We start from the raw sequence: 25,424 nt of genomic DNA, 5'->3' as shown, positions 1-25,424 counted from the left end.
GCACGCCCATGACATTTGCTGTTACCACTTCACACAGCTGGCCCCTTCTCCGTGTTCACTCCACCGTCCCTGCTCCCAAAGATCCCCCACGCCCTCTCTACTGTCGCCCTCTCATCGCTCCACCCCGACTCTGCTTTTCCTTCCTAGACTTAATACCACTGGATCTAGAGCCATCTGATTTCCTTTTGTTTACTTGTCCTCTATTTCCCCCTCCAGAGTGGCAGATCCACAAGCGCAGGGATTTCTGTCTTCTTTGTTCACTGTTGACTCCCCAGTGTCTAGCATGGGGCCAGGCACATGGCGGGGACTCAATAAGTATTTGTGGAAATAATGAATGAGTGTCCAGCACATTGCATATGTCCCATACAAGCTATTTTTCTTCCTTTCCCTTCCCTTCCTCAGGTCAATGTTAGAATCAAACCACATCAACAAAACTTTCCAAGGACTTCCTGTGTGCCTGGCCCTGTTCCGGACACTGGAGACACAGACCCAGGTAGATACCACCCACAAAGCTCACAGCTCAGCATGGGAGACAGGTGGGCGAGGAGACATCCACGGAACAAGGTGGGCGATGCTGAGAGGGATGTGAGGAGGGTGGGGTCGGCGTGCCTGCCAGGCACCCCTGTGCCCAGCGCTTTGAAGAATCCTTCTCTCAGTGAATGTTCACAGCAGCCTCTCTCCTCCCCAGTGAGCAGACAATGCCTGAAGCAGCCTCCCCTCCCCTGTCTCCCTTCCTTTGCCAGGCAGCAATGTGCCCACCTGGGAAGGTTCACTTGTAAGACTTCATTTTATGTGAGATGATTCAATATTTCTATTGCAAAAGCCATGTGGTAAAGTTGCAAAGTGTTGTTTTGGGGAATGCAGCTACTAAGTGAGGGACTACATTTCCCAGAACCCCTTGCAGCTACTTGTGGCCATGTAGCCAGTTTCACCAACAGGACGTGAGAGGAAGTGATGTATGGCACTCCAGGATAAGGTTTTTAAGAAGCAGGCGTGGTCTCCCTGCTCTCAGTCCCCTTCTGCTGGCTGGATGCAGACAATGGCAGAGCCCTTAGAGATTCTTAACTTGAGGGTCCACAGACCTCCAACAAGGTTGCAGATAGAATTCAAGGGTCTGGGAACTTGGATGGGACAGAAATGACATCTTTATTCTCACTAACTAGCATTTCCTCCCATTAGGAACGGAAGGAACAAACCACAGTAAGAGTAGCATCGGTCACCCAGCTCCTAGCAGAAATCACAGCTATTCTGATATCACATTACAGCTGCCGGATCACAAGATAACATTTATGCTCTGTAGGGAACTGCTCCTCGTGGTTTAGGGAATTGTAGCCCTGGCCTGAGCATGACTGCCGCCGGCATCCCGGTTGTGCTTGTCTTTAAGTCTCAACATAAGGCTGCACATGGAACATAATTAAAAGCCACTCACAGGGTTTCCATGGGCATTGGATTTAAAGAATGCTTATTATGCTTTAGAACTTGCTCTGCTTTCTTTATCATTAATGTAACATAAACAATCTCTAGCAAGGAGTGTATGAAACCTGGCACCTACTGCCAGTGTGGCGTCAAGATGTTTGATAGACCCTGACACAGACTGGTCACTGTGCCTTCTGTACTGGTACATGTAATCTGTTACTATCAACTGTAATCTTAACATCTCCATGCTATTGATGATTCATGAATCTTGACCTTGTATCTCTCATGTGTATCCTCCTCAATAAAAGGCACGAGGGAAGAAGGTCTAATTGCTGTTCTCCACTAGAGAGGCCACCACCTTCCTTCCCCCAGACATAATGAAATGTCCTGGGTAAAAGTTTGTTCCGCCGTGGTCACAAAGCCTCTGCTGGACAGAGCGACTTCCAACTGAGCCTAGGGTGTGTGTGGCACCTACGCCTTAATGCTCATCTACTTTGAAATTAGAGTATTTATGAGAACTACCACTAGACCATGTTTTTAATGTGTTAATAAAGAAGCATATGTTCCTAGATAATAAATATACTTTAAAATATTTTTATAATTGCATTTCAATAAGTTTCCCCTGTAATCCTATGTGTTTTATTTAAAAATTATTAATATTAACTTTTTTAGAGAGAGGGGAAGGGAGAGAGAAAGAGAGGGAAAGAAAGATCAATGTGAGAGAGATACATCAATGGATCACTTCCTGCATGTGCCCCGACCAGGGACCAGGCCTGCAACCCAGGCAGGTGTCCTGACTGGGAATCAAGCCATTGACCCTTTGCTTTGCAGGATGATGCCCAACCAATTGAGCTACACTGGTCAGGACTATGTATTTTTAAAAGTTATTTATTTTTAACATGTTCTTTATTTTTAGAGACAGGGAAGGGAAGAAAAAAGAGAGGGAGAGAAACATCAATGTGTGGTTGCCTCTTGACTGCCCTCAATTGGGGACCTGGCCCGCAACTCAGGCATGTGCCCTGATTGGGAATCGAACCAGGATCCTCTGGTTTGCAGGTTGGTGCTCAATCCACTGAGCCATAACAGCCGGGGCAGATCTATGTATTTTATTTTATACATTTAAAAATACTATCCTGGCCCTGGACGGTGTGGTTCAGTTGACTGGAACATCATCCCATAACCAAAAAATTGCAGGTTTGATTTCCGGTCAGGGCACATACCTAGGTTATGGGTTCAATCCCTGATCCGGGCACATATGGTCCCCAGTCCAGGCACATAAAATCCCCCATTCAGGTGCATACAGGAGGCAACCAACCGATGCTTCTGTCTTGCATCGATGTTTCTCTCTCTTCCTTCCTCTCTCTAAAGGCAATGGAAAAAATGTCCTTGGGTGAGGATAAAAAAATATATACATATATATTATTCTGAATGGGGTCTGAAGGCTTCACCAGACTGCCAATGGGACCATGCTACAAAAAGGTTAATTGTCTTTGTCCTCGGGAATGATGGAGCCTCTGGGAGGAAAACCACCTCCAGACCAGCGAAGTTCATTTTAGACTGTTACACAGGCAAGAAATACGTTTGTACAGTGTTAAAGTGCGGGCCTTCTGGGCTCCTTTGCTACTGCAGCCTAGCCTGCCCACCCTGGCCAGCACACCATGTCAGCTTGTACTCTGCTGCCTGCAGTTAGAGGCATCCCGTGACATGGAAGCCCAGATGCTCGGCCAGGGACAGTGTCTGCCACAGAGTAAAGTGGGGAGGAGAGATTCTAACTTCTCAGGACTCACGATAGATACTCACAGTTAAACCACTTGACACTGGGGCTCCACTCACTCCAGGAGCTATTGTAGCTCTGAGCCCAGGCCCTCACCCGTGCGCTGTAGAAAACCCCACGTTTTAGGGTGCTGGCTAGGAGGCGGAGGGTGGGCTCCCTGTAGGTCACATTGTAGACCATAACCTGGCAAAGGGAAAAAAGACATTACTGCACCAGCTGTGGGGAGAGGAACACCAGCTCCCACTCTGGCTGCTGTCCTTAGCTGACCCCACAGTGCTTAAGAGCCACCAGCCTGGGTATTTGGTTATTCCTCCAGATCAGACATTGTTTGCCACCTCCATAACTGTGACCAGAGTTGAGTGAGATTGGTCAGGAGATCGCCCTCACCCGCCCCTCCTAAGCCCCCACTGATGAGTCATATGACATGGCTGGGCAAGAAAGAGTTTGCTTCCTCATCTGTAAATTGAGAGTAAGGATCCCTCCTGTCACTTTCTGGCTGTGTAACCTTAGGTAAATGATATAACCTCTCTGGTCCTTGATGTCCTCTTCTGCAAAATGGGAATAATAAAAGTGCCTACTACCCAGGGTTGTTGCGAGCACTTAGGATAGGGCCTGGCAGGCAGGGAGCATGACGGTGACCTCTCTGAAGCACAGACAGAGTCACTGTGCCCCTCTCTCTCCTTCACAGGTGCTCTAGAGCCTCCACAGTTGAGCCCAAACTCACTGGCCTCAAATCTCAGCCCCGCCTAACCCAGCCCCCACTGGGAAGAGACCTCAAAGACCTGCTATGTTCCAGGATCTGCTGTTAAGCAGAAAAGGTAAGGTAATAATTTGTGTGTGTTGTCTGCTGCCTTTTGTGTTAAACAAAATGGTGACAGACAGACTGAGAGGCCCCATGGTCCTCACCTTGTATCATGCCCTTGTGCGGCCCCCTCTTCTTGAGTGGGCAGGAGCTGTGACTTGTTTCTGACAGAATGTGCAAAGGTGATGGATATGTCAGACTATAAGTATGTGGTTACATTACATAAGACTGAAATTCCAACTTGCTAGGACACCCACTCTCTCCCTTGTGGCCTGAAGAAGGCCCCAAGGGACAGGAAGGAAGGGTGGCCTCCTGACAAGGGCCAGCAAGAACCTGAGGCTCTCAGTCCAACAGCCCACAAGACACTGAATGCTGCCAACATCACAGGAGCTGGGAAGTGATCCTTCTCCAGTCAAGAGTCAGGTGAGACCGTAGTCCTGGACAACGCCTTGGTTCCAGCTGGGGACCCAGGGAGCTGTACGCAGACTCCTAACCCCAAAAAATCTGAGGCAATAACTGTGTGCTGTTGATATTATGTAGCAGCGGACACAGTGATGAATGAGCACACACGTTTGCCTGTAAGGCGAACACTCTCTAGAAGGAGACACGTGCCTCAGACCCTCTACCTGCCCAGCCGCCTCCTTTCCCTCCTGGCAAGAGACAGAGCAGTGAGTGGTCCACCTCTGGGAACAGGAACTGGAGGTGGCAGTAGGAAGAGAAACACACTGCATTCTAAGTCCTTTCTACCGCGGAAATTATTTACTTCATGTAAATATTACTTTATTTTTAAGACTTTAAAAAATAAAAAATGAAATAAAATCTATGTTCAAGATCAATTCTGCCGGCGAGTGAGTGGCCGGAACCCTCTGCCTGGGGCTCCTCTCCCTGAGGGCCCCACCGCTTCGCAGCCCTCCCTCCCCACCAGGCCCTTGCAGTGCCTTCCCGGTGCCCGCAGATCCGGCAGCTCCACTTCTGCTTGGGTTCGATGCACGCTGGGGACAAAGGTCTGGTGTGAAGTGAGCTGAGGGGAGGCTACACAGTGAGGAAGCAAAACCTCAACAGGCTGCTGGAGAAACTGGAGGGAGCATCCATGGGCCCGCTGAGCCAAGGCCCAGGCACACCGACCCATTCCATCCGCCGGCTGGAGTCCGGCACCAGGTCCTAAACCAGGCTGTGCTTCAGCCGCCCAGTCCCTGTTTCCCCTTCCCCAGAGTCTCCTTCGGGGAGCCACCTCCCTCATTCTCGGCCCATCTGGCATGGGTGGAGCATGTGACTCATCCCTGGCCAATCAGAGCATGGCCCCAGCACCCTCTCTCCTGCCCACGCCTGTGACAGGTTCACAGACTGGCCCATGACCCACGCCAGACAACTGAACATCGGCCCCAAGACTTTTATTGGGCTTATCTAGAAAGAAAAACTTTCTCCACTGTGGCCCTGGGACCTAGGCCTAGAGCCGCTAGTGGGCATGGTGGCCACAGGAGGGAAGGGTCTGCCTGAAAATGAAGCCAACGCAGAACGACGCTGGGCCAAGCTATGGGAAGACACACGGAACCTGGGTACAGCCATGATAAGCAAATACATACATTGTTTGGACGCTTCTCTCTCCTCCAGGCTATACCCTGAACAGCCACAGGACATGGGAAGACTAGTGGACTAATCTGGATCTGCCTCTTTCCTTGGTATCTGTGCAATCCCCCACCCCCCCAGTGCTCTCTGAGCCTCACACTGCATGTGCCCCATTCCTGCTCCCAGCCCACATCCTGGCCCACACCTGAGAGATGGAAATCAACACCCTCCTCCTCCCTGGCTTGGCCAGGAAGAGAAGCAACAGCAACGGAAGCTGAGGTGGGGGCGTGCTATGTCTGGGGCCTGCGCTCTGGCAGCCGAGGGCAGGCCAGCCTGGGTCCTGGACGGAGGCACGGCCCAGCACAGCCCTCGACAGCTCTTCTCTGACAGTGGGAGGGCAAAGCTGATGGGGCTTTCCAGGTCCTGTGGCCCTCAGGAGAGGAGGAGCATGACATTTATAGAGTCCTTTGTGCCAGGCAAGGCAGCCTGTCGTTGTCACCCACTCTGTGCTCTCAATAGCCCTATGGGGTGGCACCCATGACATCCCAGGGTACAGATGAGGAAACTGAGGCACAAGGAGGTTAAGTGACATGCTCAAGATCACACAGCAGGCAGGTGGGAGGGCAGGTATGGGAGCCCGGTTCTGTGGGCCACCAGGGCCATGGTGTGTGGATGTCCTCCAGTGGAATGAATGTTTGAGGGGAAAACATGGTGGCAGGAAGTGACCTCCCCCACAACCTGCAACTAAAATAGAGGGGGGCCACACCATCATAGATAAATCAGCTCTGCCTGTGAAAAACGCCAATACGCTCCTTTGAAAAGGAGCCCGCTGCCTCTGCTGTGACTGGAAAGCAAGTGTCAGACGCAGTGAAACCCAGCAGCAGCGGTAAATTAGAGCCGAACCTGCTTTCTGGGGGAAGGGTCTGAGCGGGAGCCTCCCACTGTTATAACAAAGGATCAGTGAACCTGTCAGCTCAGCGGAGACCAGTCAGTCAGGAGGGAGATGACGCTGAGCGACGGTCTTGCTGTGGGACTCAGGCATTTAAGTGTGTTCCCGAAACCTCAGCGCCCCTCCCTGCCCCTGGGAAACACAGACGTGGCCCAGAGCCTTCCTTTACAGACAGGGAGCAGGGCCCAGAAATAACGTCCCTTCTCTGCACACTGGGCATTGGGTGGGGGATGGAGGGACGGGACCCCCAGAGCCAGGGCACAAGCTGGGCTGCTGCCAGCCAGGCCTCCTCTCCGGCTCCCACCCCTGGGCCTGCATCGCCGTCCACCTGAGTCCCAAGAGGTGGTGCAGCAGCCCCGCAGGGCCCACTCACCTTCCGGTCGTCTTCATTTGAAATGTTGACCTGGTAGGAGAGCTCTGAGTACAGGAAACTCTCAGGAGGGTACGGGTTGCTCCAAGTCAGCCGCCACATGTGGGAGGTGTTGGTGTCGACCGTGAGGTTTTCGGGGGCCCTGGGTTTCACTGCAGGGAGGCAGTGCCTGGTGAGGACTTGTCAGCCCGCAGGCCCTGGCCGCTGGGGCTTTCAGTGAACACTGGCTCCTTATACATGTGTAAGGTCCCAGGTAGATTCAGTCATAACAGAAAATTACGGTCATAACCCTCATCTACTGCTGCTAAGACTCTGCTTGGTTGCCGCCGTGTTTATAACTACCTTTCTCCAGTGAACGCAAAATGTATAAACCAAAGTAACCCAAACTTTGGCATTTTCACTTTCATCCTTCACGCTTTAGGCCACATCTGTGTGCTATATTGTTTACTAAGTATTTTTCTTTATTTTGATTCACATGCTTAAAAACTTAAGTCTCTTTTTAAGCAACCATATCAAGGAGGTCACAAGTATATAATGTGCATCAGAATCAACATACACATGGAAGAATTATTTTAATACACGGGTTTGTTCATGGGTCAGTTTAAACACCCACAACCCCCCACAGAACGAGCGGGTCTTCAGGAACTGCTGATGGAGTGGTGGCGGCTGTGGTTCTATGAGCTCTGCAAGAGGTGCCTCTGCTGCTCAGCAGCTGTGTGACTTTAGGCGGGTTACTTGCCTTCTCTGTGCTACAGTTTATTCCACTGAAAATGCGGATAATAACTGTCTTCTGGAAATTGAGGCTCAGAGAGGTAATGTGACTTGCCCAAGGACACACAGTGATAAGTGGCGTTTTGAACTCCTGTCCCTCTACCCCAGCGAGCTCCTGGGAATGACTGCAGGGGCTCTGGGGAGCAGGGTTAGGTCAGCCCCCCAGGTCCAGACTGCCTGAAGCAGCAGCTAAGCAGTCAACAGAGGGGGAAGGATGGTTCGCCATTCAGTTTCTGATCTGCAGCAAGCATGTCTCCCTTCAAACAGTCTGCTTTCAACACCCGCCCCCCAAACAGGGCTTTTACATTCAGAGGGTTGAAATATCTGAGCTGAAGGGGGCCTGATGTACTGCTGAGCCCAACCCCCTTTCAAAGATGGGAGGACCAAGGCCCAATAAGAGCAAGAACCCTGTCATGTTTAAGAAAGGGTAAGAGGCTGCTTGGGACCCGCCTCCCCCAAATGGAGCCTGCCTCCCCCGTGCCAGAGCCCAGCCAGCTTTGGGACACCCGAACCCCGCCCGCCCCACTCACCATGCTCGCTGGGCCTGAAGGAGCCACTCCACAGCAGCTGCTTCCCAGCCCACAGGTCCAGCTGATAGATGTCCCCACTGACCACGTCGTCCGTCAGCATGTCACACAGGCACCCTGTGCTTCCTCTGTTCTCAGGGACACATGTGTGGTTTCTGCAGACACGGAGCTGTGTTAGGCAGTCATGCACACATGGTCCCCGGTAGCTGCCTCAGGGTACCACATGCTCTTCCAGTTTCCCAGTCGCCCTGCCTCAAGGGAACTTCGGAGCAGAGCAGCGAGGGTGCGTGGTGGGGACAGTGGACTGGGACTGCCTTCCCTTCTGGCCACAGCCCCGCACCACACCGACCATGGACCCTTACACACCCTTGGCCACGGCCTTGTCCCAGGACGTGGCTCATCCCTAACAGCCAGTGAAAGGGAAGGAGCCGTGGCATTAAAGGCTTTGTAACAGCCTGTGTGCGCTCTGGCTGCATGTGGGGAGCACAGCTTCTGGTGCAGAGGACTGGGCACACGCCTGTGCACCGCAGCGTGATCCCGATGTGCCTCCCACACAGCCAGCCCCACGAGCGTCTCGTGGGCTAGGCCAGGGGGCAGCAAGCGTTCTTTGTACAGGGCCAAACAGTCCATGTTTTGGGCTTTGGGAGCCACGCCGCTGCGGTGCCAACTGCACCGGGCGTGGACCGAGCACAAGGCAGCCGGACAGCACGTGCGCGAGCGGGCATGGTGCGGCCCCCAGCGCCTCCCGTACAGACCCAGGCGGCGGCCCTGGACGGCTGATGGGCCCCACGCAGAAGTACCGCCCACCGCAGTGTGCCGCGGAAGACCGCCCCCGCCGGGGCAGCCACGCTCCAGTGTGGCCCTGACCCTGCGCACCCAGTCCTGTCCTGGCACCCATGTGACGGTGCCCCGCATACACAGGTTGCCCAGTGAGCCCCCAGGAACAATGTACCCCACATGCCACAGTGAACCCCACCACTAACACTGTATCCCAAACAATAGTCTAGTCCAGCGGGTCTACAAGTGGGGCCTGGGGACCCACTAGGTCAAACTACTTGCATAATCACACTAAGGTATTACTTGCCATTCCTCTCTTTCTGTCACGAGTACACAGTGGGGTTTTCTAGGGTCTACATGCGTGTTGCGATGTCATTGCTCTGATGGCCTGTGTGCTGCTGTCACGTAAATGTTCTGTTCTAATTCCTCACCAGGTGAGTACCAGCAGCTGTAGGCCGGTGGTCCCCAGCCTTTCTGGCCCAGGGACCAGTTCACTCGCCTGCCCGCCGCCCTCCTCCTGCTCTGTGGCCCAGTTCCTAACAAGCCACGAACAGGAACTGGTCCGCAGCGCAGAGGCTGGGAGCCCCTGCTGTAAGCTACCGAGACAAAGGCTTTGGGGTCCTCACCACCTCTCAAGCGCGCGGGAGCCCTGAGCCTAAACGTCTGAGAGCTGCTGTTGTCGTCCACTGTTCCACCCACACCCACGCGCCACAAGCCTTGGTGGCCACGCTGGGAGCATCACGGCACACTGTGCCTCACACACCCAGCACCCTAGGGCACCCAACTCTCACCCCATGCCCAGTGACTGCAGTGAACCCCACTGAGCACCAGGCACTCCGGGGCCCCACCAGACCAGGCGAACTCCCGGGGCCACCCTCACCGGCCTCCCGCTGCCACACAGGCTTACTCAGAGCTCTGAAAATCCAGCCGGTAGGTCAGGCGGAGTTCAGTGCTGCAGTTGGTGGGGCCGGCCACCCCCCACTCACAGGTGGAGGTGCTGGTGTAGTCGGAGAAGCAGGTGGGCCCACGCAGGACCTTCACACTCCCTGGGGAGACACAGGAGCACTCTGAGCAGCTGGAGCCTGATCAGCAAGAGGGACACGCGCCATGGGGACAAGGCGCAAACCAGCCCAAGCAGGACCAAGGGGCTCCTCACAAAACAAGGAAACCACAGTCCCAGGCACGGTCACGTACCAGTCTTCACGGAGCTGGGCCAGGACTGGGCTCCTGGAGCCTCCCAGCTGGCACTGAGGTAATTCCGAAGCTGAAGAAATGCCCCGCGGTGCAGGTCCATACAGGGGATACCCCAAATGCACCTTTGTGTCATGCAGTTCAACTACTTGTTCTTGGCCAAATTAAAGGGAAAATACTTGACAGTCTAAGGAGTGCTAGCAGCAAACAGCCATCTCCTCTGGAGCAATGTGAGGGGGTGCTGTTATCCAGGTGCCCGCCCCCATCTCTTCTCCACCCCTCTCTGAGCTCAGGAGGCTGACCCCCAAGGTCTTGTCACCCAGGTGCCCTTGTCCTCTGGCTTCTTGTTGAGTTCAGCCCATATCAAAGGGCAGCATGAGAGGCTGGGGTGCTTCTTCCAGGCAGCCAGCAGCAGAGCTGGATTTGAACCCAGTGGGCTGTCTGTTGGGTCTGCCAGACCATCTGGGAGCCATCAGCCCCGCGCCAGCCCACCCTGCTCCTGACTGGCGGCGTCTTCCTGCTCCAGCGGCGGCACCGACCCATCACAGCTGCCACCAACTTGCATCTGTTCTCTGGGTAAAGGACTGACCATGTTAAGGAGAGTCTCAGGAATCCAATAAATGTCCCAAAGTTTCCTCATCTGATTCCCTGCCCCACAGAACCCACACCCCTCTGCATCTCAGAGATGACAACTGCGTCCTTCCTGGTCGCTCAGGTCAGAAATCCTGAGACGCCTCTCTCACCCCATTGCAATCTGTCTTGAGATCTCCCTCCCAGATGGATCCAGAAGCCTATCCCCTCTCCTCTCCTCTGCTGGTCCGAGCCACCTGGCTACTGGGGTGCCTCCTTCCTGCCCTGCCGGCTTCCACCCATGTGCTTGCAGACCCAGGGATCCCTTTCATGTACAGGCCATGTCGCTCCTCTGCTCAAACCCTGCAAGGTCCTTCTTGACAGTCACCCTGTCACCTGGCACCACACCAGCCTCCTCTGGCTCCTCAACACTTCAGCCAGGCTCTCGGCTCAGGGCCTCCATTGAGATCCTCCTCCCTCAGGTACCTGCATGGCTCCCTCTTCCTTCAAGCCTTTGCTCGACCATCACTCAGTGAGGACTTCCCTGAGTGCGTATTTTAAGTTGCAATCCCACACTCAATCTAACTTTCCAAATCCCCACTATATACTCTGTTCTATAGTGTCTTTTTCCTTCTAATGATCATTAGAACTTACTTATAATTAGGGCCATCTGTCATTGGCTGTCTCTTCCCACTACAATGTAATCTCTTCAAGGCCTGGGATCTTTGTTTTGTTCATGGATTGAGTGTGGCCGGTAAGCAATCAATACATGTTTGCTGAATGAATGAGTGAGAGGTGACTTACCAGAGCCTGCCGCCCACAGCAGGATCAGGCAGCTCACTGGGAACGTGAGCCCAGAGCCAAGCCACCCCATTGGGAGATCCTAGGGCACCTGCTGAGAGAAAGTGAGCCAGGTTAGTGCTGACTCGTGGCCCCACCAACCACATGATCCTGAGTGCAGACTTCAGAACTCACCTTTCGCCAGACACAACTGTCCCCCCGCCCTGGCCATTTGTATCTCTGCCAACATCGAGTCCTCCATGTCCACCAGAGATCTATTTATAATCACAAAACCCAACCCAGATGCACAAAGCCCAGAAAGCCACAAAACACCTGTCCCAAGAGATGCTTTTTGGGAAAAAAATCCCATGGCCTGCTAAGTTTGAGCATCCCTCAAATCTGTGGAAGTTCATAATGCCCATTTGCATGTAGAGGTTCTGATAAATCCTGCAGTAAGGAAGTGTATTTTTCTTCATTTAACTCAACGATTACCAAATTTATTTCCATATCCGACATTCATTTTTGCGTGTCAAAACCAAATTAATCCCTGAAGGATTTACAATTCCTTGAAATATAGTTTGGAAATGCTAACCTGTTTGGCCTTATAGAGCTGGTTAAATAAGTGTTGGTATACCCATGCAATGAAGTACTAGGCAGCCAGTAAAAATGGTGCTGCTGAGTGTGTTAGACTGACTGCATTAACTCCTGTGTCCATGTGACCTTGCAGTGTGCCCACCACCACCACACTCTGGGCAAGGTGCTCTCCCTGCCCTTGGACTCTGGGCTCACCATGTGACTAGCTTTGGCCAGCAGGATATTAGCCAGGGGAGGCATGTGAGGCTGCCCGGCATGACCACTGCCTCAAGAACGTGCCTGGGCTAGCCTGGTGAGGATGGTGACAGGCGAGTCCCAGCAGTCTCCTTCTGCGTTAGCAACAGGCAGTCGCTCCCTGTCATGTGAGTGAGGTCACACATCAGATGTGTGAGGCAGCCTGAGATCAGCCACACCCAGATGCTGGCCCCGCACACTCGGACTGAGTGTCCCTTACATGGCCCTGAGGTGCTGTGCCCGTTTGTTACACGGCATTGTTACTGGTCCCCATCAATGCCCCCGACCCAGACATCTAACCCCACAGACGAGCCTGCTGTCCTGTAGTTTATACCCATGGAATCCGTGGAATCCTGTACCACCCTTACTGTACTGACGGCATCCCACAAGACGTGACTGGGGAGTAAAAATGAGGACACCCAAAAAGAAAACACAATTCAAACCCCCAAATCAAAAGGCCCAGCAGTAACCCCACTCACATAGTAATAGCTATTCTTTCAGAAGCTGCTATGAGTACAGGGAGATAAATATGAATTTTATTTACCAAAATAGCAGCACGTTCTATATACGAAAACTTACATTTTAAACTTACTGTATCACTAATATGATTCCACGACACCAAGTTTAGATCCGAAGCACCAGCTCAGCAGGGCTCGGGGGAGTGTCCAGCACTGCATTTTAGCCTCATCTGCTACTTCTGTTACTTTGTTACACACGGGAGCACTGCCACCATTTCCCTGGTTACTTTCTTAAATGTAAACACCTGCCTTCATTTACTCCTCATGAACACTGAGCAAGCTGCTTGACCCCTCTGTGCCTCGGTTTCCATTTCACTGGGAGTGTTGTGAGGATTAAATGAGCTAACAAACGTGGAGACCTCAAGCAGTGACCTGGACACAGGCCTGGCTCGAGTCATGTCACCAGTTATCACTAAGGAAAATGCTCAGATGCAGAATCCCACTGGGTCAAGGAGCGTGCCCTTCCCCCACACTCCTGGCACTGGTGCCAAGTGCCCTCTACAAAGCAATGTCCTGGGGCACATTCCCGGGCCACGCGAACACCCGCCCCTGCTCGGGTCTCTGTCCTGGGGTCATATTCAGAAAGGAGGCTGCAGGGCCTCCTCCTGCTACTTAGTAGCTACGTGCTCTTCTGACAGTTACATCGCCTTTCGGGCTTTGGCAGCTTTATCTGCAAGGCGGAAATGACACCAGATCAGGTGGCAAGTGTCCTGCAGAGGGAAGCCAGGTGTGCACTAACAAACTCGGCACAGTGTCTGGAGCACGGGAAGGGCTGAAGGACACAGCAGGAGCCCCAAGCCCCCGCTGGAAGCTTTCCAGCGACTCCATCCCACTTGAAGGCTCCACCCCGCTGGGCACCTCCCTCTCCCCAGCGCCAGCAGCTGTGCGTGGCGCTCCTGCCACCTGCACACCTTTGCCTTCACTTCCTGCTCCTCTTCAAACACACCGACTCATTTCCACCTCCATACCTTTCCCCTCGCTGTCCCTTTCACTCATATCCCCCCCCCCTCAGCCTCTCTCTTATTTATTTAGTCACAAGAAATAAATTATCCTCAATACCGCGGTACATTCCCCTATGGAACCACAATGCAACCATCACCATCAGGAAACCAACATGGATGCCTGACAGCCATCTCCTCCATTGACCCTGTTTCCATTGTGCTAATTGCCTCAATAGTGCCCTTTGTCAGTCAGGATCTGGCAGTGCCTCTGATTACCATGCCGTCCCAGCGCCAGGCCCTGGCTGCTAAATATACTCTGCTCTGAAAGGACCCAGCGCCCCTTAGAGAAATGGCTGACTCCAAGCCCGCAATTCTCGCTGTGCCAGGAAGGAAAGAAGTGCTCCAAGAACGCTGGGGACACATGCAAAGGACACAGGAGTCAGCTGGAACGGGTGCCCAATGGCCCAAATGGGCACAACTGAAGCGTCACAATCACTATGATATAAACCACCTGCAACCCTGGGCGTGAGAGCAGGGATGCAGGAGTCTGCACTGACTGGTCATAAGAAAGGGGGTGGGGGGAGGGGACTGCTCTTTTCATCATGGCAGCTCTATCTCCCCACAAACCTCGTATTATTTACTAATGAGTCAAAGTAATTAACATTATAATTTTATATACTCTATAAATATAATTGTACATAACTTTACTTGGAGAAACCTAGCAGGTACCACCTCGACCAAGTGGTCAAAGTTAACACCACCAGGAATGGGACAAATCAAGGTCATGAGCTTTCTGAAGCTATGTCCTGAGAGGAGCAGGACATTGCTTCTCTGGTGTTCCTGCCCCAAATTCACAAGTCCCGTGGGAGCATCAGACAAACCTAAACTGAGGGGCAGGTTTGTATCCTTCAAAAGTGCCATGGGGACTTCCGGCCAAGATGGAGGCATAGGTAGACCCACTCCGCCTCCTTCCACAACCATAAGGATCACAGCTACCTCAAAACAAAAACAACCAGAACCGTCAGAAAGTCAAACTGCATGGAAGTCCAACAAACAAAGATATACAGAAGTAATATTCATCCAGAAGAGTTGGAGGGGCGAAGACAGGGAGCCGGGGCAGAGAGGACACAGTGGGGCAGTGGTGGCAACAAGGCACTAGCTGCAGCCAGATAGCTGAACGAGCAGTCCCACATTATAAAATCCCAAAGGGACACCTGGGGAGCGATCCCAGAACCAGGCCAGACTGCGCAGCCCAGGATTCCAGTGTCAGGAAAATAAAGCCTCATTGCTTCTGACTGTGAAACCCAGTGGGGATTGGGGAAGCAGAAGAAACTGCCAGTCTCTCAGGAGAGTCCATTTAGAGGGCCCCCACAGTCCTAGAAAGTATGGAAACCCGCCTACTCTGGGAACCACCACCAGGGCAATAGCTAGATGGGTGCCAGTCACATACGGGAAGCAGGTAAAGTGCCTTGTAAAGGGGCGAGTGCTGAGCAAGCAGCATTGTTCCCCCTAAGACCCCTCCCCCACATACAGCACCACAAAGCAATGAAATGGGTCACCCTGTACTGACGAATACCTAAGGCTCTACCCCTTACAACATAACAAGTGCAACACTTCCATCTAGGACACAGAGGCAAACACAGGAGCCTGTCAAGTTGAGGAGACAGAGAAGTAAGGCCCAAAAGAGGAAACAGAGCAAGGCTCCAGAAGGAGAACTAATCAAAGAGGAGATAGCCAACCTAACAGATGAAGAGTTCAAAACACTGGTAATAATGATGCTCACAGACATGATTGAGTACAGCAAACACATAAGGGAAGAAGTGAAGGCTACACTAAGTGAAATGAAGAAAAACCCACACAAAACGAATGGTGAAGGGAAGGAAGCCAGGGTTCAAATCAACAATTTGGAACATAAGAAATAGTCGACGAGTACAGAATGAAGAAACAAGAATGGAAAAAAACAAGGAGAGGCTTAGGAATCTTTGGGACAACTTGAAACATGCCAACATCCAAATCATAGGGGTGCCAGAAGGAGAAGAGGAAGAGCAAGAAATTGAAAATTTATGTGAAAAAATAATGAAGGAAAACTTTCCTAATTTGGTGAAGAAATAGACATACAAGTCCAGGAAGCACAGAGAGTCCCAAACAAGCTAGACCCAAAGAGGACCACACCAAGACACATCATAATTAAAATGCTAAAAGTTAAAGATAAAGAATCTTAAAAGCAGCAAGAGAAAAGCAGAGAGTTATCTACAAAGGAGTTCCCATAAGACTATCAGCTGATTTCTCAAAAGAAACTTTGCAGGCAAGAAGGGACTGGCAAGAAGTATTCAAAGTGATGAAAAGCAAGGACCTACAACAAAGACTACTCTACCCAACAAACCTATCATTTAGAATGGAAGGGCAGAAAAAGTGCTTCCCAGACAAGGTAAAACTAAAGGAGGCAACACCAAGCCCTTAGTATATGAAATGTTAAAGAGAAACTTTTAAGAGAAAGATCAAAACTATGAACAGTAAAATGACAACAAACTCACAACTATCAACAAATGAATCTAAAAAAAAAAAAAAAGAAGCAAACAATGAAAACAGGTACAGAACCATAGATATGAGAATCATATGGATGGTTATCAGCTGGGAGGGGGGAGGGGGAGAATGAAGGATAAGGTGCAGGGGTCAAGAAACATAACTGGTAGGTACAAAATAGACAGGGGGATGTTTGGAATAGTATAGGAAAAGGTGAAGCCAGAGCCCTATAAGCATGACCTATGGACATGAACTAAGAGCTAGGATTGCTATAGGGAAGTAGGAGGTACCAGGCAGAGGGGGACAAAGGTGAAAAAATTGGGACAATTATAACAGCATAATCAACAAAATATACTTTTTAAAAAAGTGCCACGGGGGCAAAAGGCACAGGGCATGTGGGAGAACTGTTCCTTCAGGTGACTGCCATCCCGAGTGCCACAGTTGTCTTGTTCACAGCCGAGTTCTCGTACATACGTTGGTGCCTGGCACATAGCATGGGCTCAGTATATGTCTGTTGAATTAAGTTATTTGGACACTATGTGGTTCTCCTAACAGATTCAACATGGGCCTGGAAAGCAGTTCCTAGGGGAGACTGGGTGTTAGGTCTGTGACATCATTTTCCTCTGCAAAGTCCCAGTAACTTTCCCTCTACAAGTTCACAGATGCCCACAGCATCCTGTAGCAGAGATGGCAGAGATGCCACTTAGCTTCAATCTTGAATAAAGAGAAACAGAGAGGCCAAGCTTCCTGTCCAAGGCCACAGAACAGAGGGCTGTCATGGTTGAGTCCTCCAAAAGGGTCGACTAAAACATCAGCTGACATCAGTCAGGGCGTTATCTGTGATCTGACTTGGAGGGCACTTTCAGATGCACACATTGCACAGAGACATGCATACATGCTACAACCACGCACCAGCTGGCTGCACAGGATGCGGGCGCCGCATTTCAGGGGAAGCCATGGCACAGACACAGCCAGAGGAAAGGCTGCCCTGAATGTAACAGTGAGGACAAAGTAAAGGAATTAAAGAGTAATTACCAAGTGACCCAGCTACAGCACATGGCAAGAGGAAACAATTTCAAGTTCGCATCTCAGTCATGGATTCCTGACCTGCTGGAGCTGGGAGGCATCTCAGTGGTCGCCTGCCCAGCTCATCTGCCAATCTGGACAGGGGTGCCCTGCAAATATCCCACCTCTGACGTGCTGCGATCTAGTGTCTGCTTGCACACCTCCACGGACAGGGTGCTCATCCCCAGGTCATGGCTGAGCAGAGCCTGACTAGCAGAAGCAGCTTCCTTATGTTGAGCCATGGATTTGTGTAAATAAAATCCTGCTTGTCAATTACTCACATCATGCTTGACACCTTGCTAAGTGCAGTAGAAGCATTACCATATCGAAACAGCCCAAGAACCCTGCAAGATAGATTTGTTATTCTCACTTTCCACCCATGGGAACTGAGACCAGAAAGATCCAACAGCTTGCCTGTCAGGTCCCAGTTAATGAGAAGACAGAGCAGAGCCAGAACCCCAGTTTGTAGCCAAGGCACATGCCAATGTATCAATGCCTCCAACTTCTCCCAGAACCACAGGCTGATCCCAACAAGACGACTGAAGTGAGACAGGAAAAGCGGGCTGTCCCGCTTGTTAATTGCAAACATTGGCTGCCCAAGCCCAGGACCAGAGAGCCTGACTGAGCAGCAGGAAAGGCCAAGGATTTGCATTGTCTACAAACCCCAATGAGCCAGAGGTAAAGCAGCAGCTAAACAAACAAACAAAAAGCCAACTAAGGCCATATTAGCAGAGATATGAGATCCAGGAGAAGGGAGGTGGCGTGCCCAACCACACCTGTGCGCCCCGTTGGCAGAATCTTCTCATGTGAAGCGTGTTGAGAGGAGGACAACTGACACTGAGAGGCCCCCAATCCCAGAGGCGGGAAGGTCTGTGCCCAAAAGGCTCCATCTCCTCCATCCTGCAGCCTCACCATTCACTTAACATACATACTTACCACGCGCCAATTTCCCTCCACATTTGGTCGTGTTAACTCCTGCAATACTCGGGGCAGCCCTGTGAAGCAGGGGCTGATACTTCCCTGTTTCCAGAGGAGGAGACCAGGGCCCAGGGAGGCGCCAGTGGGAGGACGGGGCGGCCAGGCCCGGAGCCTCAGCGCTTCACCCCTCTCTGGTCACAAGCCAGAATCCTTCACGCCTGGACACCACTGACCCGTCTGCACAGCTGACGCAAACTTCAAACCCACTTTCTAGAAAAGTGCAAACACTGGGGTTACATTCCATTGCAGGGGTTCACAGATGCCCCGGAGCCAAGTGAGGACTCCAGGTCAAAGGCCTCTCCTCCTCTGGCAGGGAGCAGATTTTGAGCTGTGGGGACAGGGCTGTGGCAAGCTTTCCCACAGCCCAGCCTGGGGCTGAGAGAACAACGGGGTGGGGGCCGCGGGGGGAGTGAGCAGCTGCTGCGGACACGCGTCGCCGTCTCTTCTCCACGCTGCAGGCAGAGCCACCTTTGAACCAGGCCGTGAACTGCCTGCTCGCGTCCTTTGCTGGCCTCTGACTCCTAAAGGGTGTCTTCACCCAGGGGGTCATGGCCCCCCCAAGAGGAGCATCCCTGACTCAGAATGCAGTCCAAGCCCGCGAGTGACAACAGCCAATCTGAAAGGGTGTGCTGTGCCGTTCCACTTATGCAGCATTCTGGAAATGACAACACACAGAAATGGGGAGCAGACTAGTGGTTGCCGAGGGTGATGTGGAGGCAGGCAGGGAGGTCGGTGTGGCTGTAAATGGCAACACAGGGGTGGACCCTTGTGACGACAGAACAGCTCTGCATCTTGACTGGTGGTGGGGACACAAAGCGGTTTCTGTGATAAAAGTGCGCACACACGGAGCACAGTAAAGCAGGGGCAGTCTGAACACGGCCAGTGGATTGTGCGGATGCCAGTGTCCTGGTTGTGATAATGCGCCATAGTTTTGTGAGATGTGACCCTGGGGGAGCCCGAGAGTACAGGGGACCTCGCTATATTATTTCTTACTCATGAGTCTACAACCATCTTCAAATTAAAAGTCTGAGAAAATAAAATACCCAAGCCCCCTGCCACACATACAGTGTCCCTCCTACCCCCTCTCCCTCCCTACAAGTCTTGGGTCCCTCTGGCCTCTGAGCACCGACACACTCCCAGTCCTTTGTCCCATGCAGGCTTTCCACGCAGAAACCCCATCATCTAAGGAGGGCTCCCCTGTTACTTCTTCTCACAGCACCCTGTTTTTTTCGGTCATGTACTTACCACCATCTCTAATCATATCACTGAGGTTGCATGTGTGAATGTTTGTTTTATTTCAGGACATAGCTGGCAAAGAGAAAGATGACTGCAAAAAAATTTCAGTTTCCCCAGATCAAAACATGTCATAAAAAAAAAAGAAAGAAAGAAAGCAAAAGACTAGAAAAAGGTAGCAATCTACACGACAGAGGGTTAATGGCCTTTAAGAAAAAAAAGGCAAAGGACATAAATGGCTCACTAAAGAAGTGCTCTGCGTTGCCACAATAAGAAGTAGCCCTTCTCATTCTGCTGCCAGTTCATGAAGTTGGAAGTGTGAAAGATAACCTGTAACATTTAAATGGTTTCTTTGTCTATATATGTATTTGAGAATGCACGCCCCACGAGGGCAGAGCTTTACGTCTGCCGTGGGCACTGCTTCCTTCCCAGTGCCCGACCCGTGCCTGACACACACAGAATATGTGCTCAATGGACAGCTCTTAAGTGAATGGTTGGTTAAACTTCAACAATAACAAATTCAATAATCTATCTTTAAACACAGGTATATACCAAACCTTTGCCAATAATAACTGCTATGCATATATATATATAGTTCTTATTATGTGCCTGGCATGTCCTCAGTGCTTATATTAACCAGTCTGGTTCTCACAACTCTATGAGGTAGATGCCACTAAAATCCCCATTTCACAGGTGAGGGGACTGAGGCACAGAGAGGTCAGAGCACTTGCTTGTGGTCCCAGAGCTGGGACTGGAATGACAGCTGAGCCAGGAAGACGGCAGAAGCGCCTGCAGTGGGGAAACACTCCTGCTGGCAGAGAAACACATTTCACTCACTTCTTTTTAATTTGGGGGGAGGTGAGTGGTGAGTCTTGAGTGTCAGAAGCCAGCAGCCTTCAGAAGTGACCAACGAGGCTCTTCCTGAGCCCTGAGGGTGTCACAGGCCTCTTGTTCCTCATCTTGAAGGGCTGGATCAGCAGACAGGATGCAGGCTGGCAGCCCCATGACAAGAGGCACGTGGAAAGGAGGCCAGTGACACTGCAGAGCCTCCCCTGGGAGCTACTGATTCCTGAAGCTCCGCAGCCATAGGCCAGCCTGGAGCCTCCTCTGGCCTCCGAGACAGCGGGGCCGCGATGGCAGGGGGCCAGGGACACACCTCCCCGAGGCAGCCGCCTTCCCAGAACTGCTGCCTGGCTGGCATTCCCAGAACCAGCAGCCACGTCAGTAACCCAGCCCAGGATGGTGAGGCAGGCCAGGCCTGGGCCCCAAAATGGCCTGGGCTCTGCACCTGCCCCACCTGCACCCCTGTGAGTGACAGGAGAGGTGGCGGCAGGTTGGGGGTGCTGCTGCCAGGAGCAAGGGTCAGTGACCTCAGCCAACAGAGCTCACTGGGCTCCCACGGACCCACTGTGTGCTCCAGGTCCTCACCTACTCATTCATGCCCTTGTGATTTCTTGTTACAGGTGTTTTCTGAGCACCTACTATGTGCCAGGTACTACAGATGCGAAAAAAGGCCATTCATTCATTCATTCATTCATTCCTTTCCTTCTTCTTTCCTTTGACAAACACTTGAGAAGTTACTGAAAGGTTTGAGCACAGATGTGACATCATGAGACTTTTCAAACCATCCCCCTGGCCGTGTGGCGTGAAGGCCTGTGGGGTCAAGGGCAGAAGCAGGGACCAGTGAGGAGGCTACTGCACTGGCCCAGGCAGCAGGTGTGGACTCGCACGGGGCTGTGGGGCAGGGCTGGTAAGAATGGCTTGGATTCTAGATGTCTGACGGTAGAGCCAACAGGGTCTGCTGACAGAATGGAATTTGGTGGTGGGATGGGGGGGGTGAGAGGAAAAGAGGATGAATGAGGCCAGAGCCCCTGAAAGGATGGGGTGGAGTGGACCATCGGAGGAACCAGTGCGAGGAAGAGGCGCACGGATAGCCTGGGGGCGACACCGTCGGAAAGCGTAAGAGGCCGTTAGGACGCAGCTGTCGGTGAGCACGCACACTGCTCCTCGCAGGGAGCGGGGCGGGGTGTGGGGGAAAAGGCCCACAGAGGGCACCCTGGGCTCCCTGAGGGCACAGACCATGTCTTGTCCACATAATCTCAGCACCGAGCCCCATGTCTGGCAGAGCGGCACTCAATAAATGGTCACGTGTACCCCGCTTTAGCCCCATTGCTGCAGGTGCACAGTGCTTCCTCCGCCCCATGCACTGTTCCAGACACTTGAAGCCCCCCATGAGGTGACTACAATTATTAAACCCATTTTACAGACCCTGAAGGATCCCGAGAGAGGAAGGACTGGCGGGGAGGGCACGTGAAGAGGAGTGAACAGCAGGGAGGAGGGAGGGCACAGCGCAGCCCCCACCGCAGATGAAGGCCCTTGGCTGCAGCGACGGGTAAGAGGGAGGAGGAGAGCAGAGAGGCCGGCAGGGCCAGCAGCCAACTGTCTGCCTGGCATGGTAAGCAACTGCGGCTCCATCCCCAGGGCAGTGCAGACGCTGAAGGCTAGTCAGCAGGAGAGGCGCTGCTTTCCAGAAATCCCACCCAACCTGTGCGTGCCGACGACAGCAGGGCAAGAGGGGGCGGCCACGAGAGGACAGGGCGCAGATCCAGCCCTGCTCGGGAGGCGGACATGGCAGAGCTTGGTGACGGCCGGTGCTGGGCAGCTCAAACTGGGGAGGTGGCCTTGGGCAGACAGTGGTGCTGGGCAGGGGAGCAGGCTTGCTGGGAGAGACCACGCACTCCGCCACATGCAACACAGTGACTTCACGTGGGTGGTGGGCCCCGGGAGCCACCCAGGAGGACATATGTCCTGCCGGCCTGTTCTCAGGAGGACGGCTTGGGCTGGAGACAGATTTGAGGGTCACCAGCTGTGGCTGAAATCCAGGGGTTGTGCACAGTGAGACACGACTTTATCTGGGAGGAACGGGAGAGGGCTGGGAACTGTGGCCTCCTTCAGGGCACATGGCCAGGCTAGACCCCTGGAGGAAGGCACCGTCTCGGGGACAGGCTGGCATCTGTGCCAATGGCCACTTTATGGCAATGTGTACACACTTGTGTGGGCTGTGGACACGTTGAATCCAAGAGGCCAATGCGGCCCCTGGGAGGCACCCAGGCAACTCCATCTGGGGTTCTGGAAGCCGCGGCCACCTGCAGAAGGCGCCGGAGGCCCCAGGGAGGGGGCTGAAGCTGAGGGGCCTGAATCCGGACCCCACCTGCTCAGGAGCAGAGCTGACCTCCGACCTCCATCGCTCTGCAAACCCTTCTCTTGCTCTGTGTCTCTGCTCAGCACCTGCTCCCTGCAGCATGTCACACACACATGCTTCCTGTTCATTGTCCAAGTGTCCGCCGGAGCCCAGAGCCCAGGACAGTGCCCAGCACAGCGTAGGGGGAGGGGCACAGATACCTGCTGAACTGGGGAGTGAGTGAAGAGACCCTCCCTGGCTGTGTGCAGGGGCCCGGTCCGCTGGCATTTTCTGCCTCTCGCTGCTGGATAAACACTGGCCAGCTCCGGCTCAGAGTCTCTGTAATACCCCAACGCAGGCACCGATGGGGCACCCTGGGACAGCTAACTCCCAGGGAGTGCATAATGTGGGCATTACGATGATTGTTACTCGCTTCCCTGCAGAGCAGACACATGACGTCAGGACTCAGGCACTGATTAGATTCTGGCTGTGTTAGGAACAGTCACAACTGTTAGTGGGCCTCAGAAACCACCATAATGGCCCCTGCGTGTCCCCAGTCCCCCAAGCCAATAGACACCATGGGTTGGTTCTCTAATTGCTCTTCTGCCCATGGGTTCCATCCCTTTCCAACCAGAGGAATACGGCAGGTGCATTATTACCATTCCTATTGTAGACATGGCAAAACTGGAGCCCAGGAAGGTGCAAAAACCTGCCTAAGGATGCACAGCCAATAAGTGGTAGGCCTAGGCCTGGCTGGTGTGGCTCTGTTGGATTGAGTGGCAGACTGAGAAACAAAAGGTCGCCGGTTTGACCCCCCATCAGGGCAGATGCCTGGGCTGTGGGCCGGATCCCCAGTTGGGGGCGTGAAAGAGGCAATGACTGATGTATCTCTCACACATTGATGTTTCTCTCCATCTCTTTCTCCTTCCCTTCCCCTTTCTCTCAAAATAAATAAATAAAATCTGTTTTAAAAATAGGGCTGGGATTCGAACCTAGACTTTCTCTCATAAACTTGGTCCTGTTACACATCTCTGTTTGCTCCTGCAGCAAATCCCTGTGAAAAATGTGGCCAAACCTTCCCCCTGCACAGAGTGGGGAACCAAGGCTCAGAGGGGTTCAGAAACAGTCCCAAGGTGATGACGCAGGAAGTGGCCAAGCTAGAACTTGGCCTCCGTCCTCTGTGCCCAGTTCTCACCAGTGAACTTGTCTCAACAGTAACCAGGACTTTGCCCTCAGGCAAACCCAAAGCCAGTAACACGTCAGCACTGATTAGAGCTTCCTGTTCATTTTCTGTCTGCAGACAGGCTGGGGGGTGGGGGGGACACTCTCCCTCAAGTTCTGCTTGTCGTCTCACCCCAGACCATTCCTGGCAGTCAGAGACGCACAGCGGTGTGGCGTCACTCGTGTGGGCAGGGACTCCAGGGCATCTGAGACATGGAGCATAATTCTGGGCCTGAGTGTGCGGGCCCCACCTTGACTGTCTGGGAGACCTTGGCGAGCTGGGGTCCTCCCAGAGCCTCAGTCTCCTCATCTGTGAAGTGCAGGCAGAATCTCCTGCCTCACGTGCGGCTGCAGGGAGGCAAACAGGCCATGGCCGGGTGGAAGGGGCCTCAGACAGCACTGACGGAGCAGGTGCCAAAAGCTCATCCCTGAGCACCAAGTCAACTCTCTGAGACCCCGAGTAAATGACAGCTGCTGCGACAACACAGACAGGTCTCACGAGCACAAGCTGAGCGAACAAAGGGCAATGCTGACTCCACTTATATAAAGTTCAGAAGGAGACAAACTGATCAGGAGAGGGTCTCGAGGTGGGGTCAGGAGGTAACCTTCTGGGGGGCTGGCCATGCTTTGTTTCTTGACTGGATAACACATGCATGTATTCACTCTGTGAGAATGAATGAAGCTGTGCACTTGTCTGCATGTTCGTGGCAATAAAATGGAAAAAAAAAGATGCACAAGAGGGAAGAGATTGTTGTGGGCAATCTAGGGTATTGGGTTGTGTCAACAAACGATCTCAGGGCTGGAAGGATCCCCAAAGACTCTTAGTCCACTCCCAACGCTACTTCAGGCTCCCCTAGGCCTTTGCAAGGGGCCATCTACCCTCTGCATACCTGCCTCCAGCACAGGACACTCGCTGCCTCAGGGGGCAGCTCCCAGCCCTCCGCCTCCTGCTATGAAGGCCACAGAGTCACCACCTCCAGAGTCAATTCCAACACCTGCGGTAAGGCAGACGTGTGACAGCAGCGAGGAGAGCGGGGACGGGTGGTGAGCGCCGGTCCCAAAGGGCAGCTGCACCCTGTGTCAGCGGTCTGCCCAGGGGCACGGGCATCACTAGGCCTTTTGATTTTTCAAAAGAAACCAGAAATCCAGACTTCTATGTGTTATCCTGATTTTTAAGTGTTGGAAAAGAGTTCAATATTGAAAAACCACACCCACGTGTGTGGTCCCTCTTCGGCTTAGTCTCCAGCTGGTGTCCTGAGATGCCAGGAGAGCCCAACAAGCGGAAAGGGGCAACAGGTGGGACCCCACACCTTCCCTGAGCACCAGCACCCCTGACGGCGAAACGCTGCCTTTCAAATGTTCCCTGCCTTCTGTCCCTGCTACCTCTTGCTCACTATGGGATGCTGGTTGCTATGGTGATGAGAAATGGGGGGAGGGGGAGAC

The 25,424-nt window shown here is 52.8% G+C and overlaps 1 protein-coding gene across 1 annotated transcript in view; it reads right to left on the bottom strand.

Moving 5' to 3' along the window:
- IL4R (interleukin 4 receptor) overlaps positions 1-25,424 on the bottom strand; it is a 36,439-nt gene that overhangs the window by 6,104 nt on the left and 4,911 nt on the right. The window contains 5 exon segments of the mRNA XM_090279380.1: positions 3,217-3,373; positions 6,881-7,029; positions 8,179-8,330; positions 9,860-9,998; positions 11,518-11,608. Of these exon segments, the coding sequence (XP_090135506.1) occupies positions 3,217-3,373; positions 6,881-7,029; positions 8,179-8,330; positions 9,860-9,998; positions 11,518-11,587 (667 nt within the window). The 5' untranslated portion in view covers positions 11,588-11,608.

Source organism: Furipterus horrens, unplaced genomic scaffold (genome assembly GCF_987537825.1).
Source record: "Furipterus horrens unplaced genomic scaffold, mFurHor1.1.pri manual_scaffold_5, whole genome shotgun sequence".
Taxonomy (NCBI): Eukaryota; Metazoa; Chordata; class Mammalia; order Chiroptera; family Furipteridae; genus Furipterus; species Furipterus horrens.
This window is presented reverse-complemented; position numbering and strand designations above follow the sequence as displayed.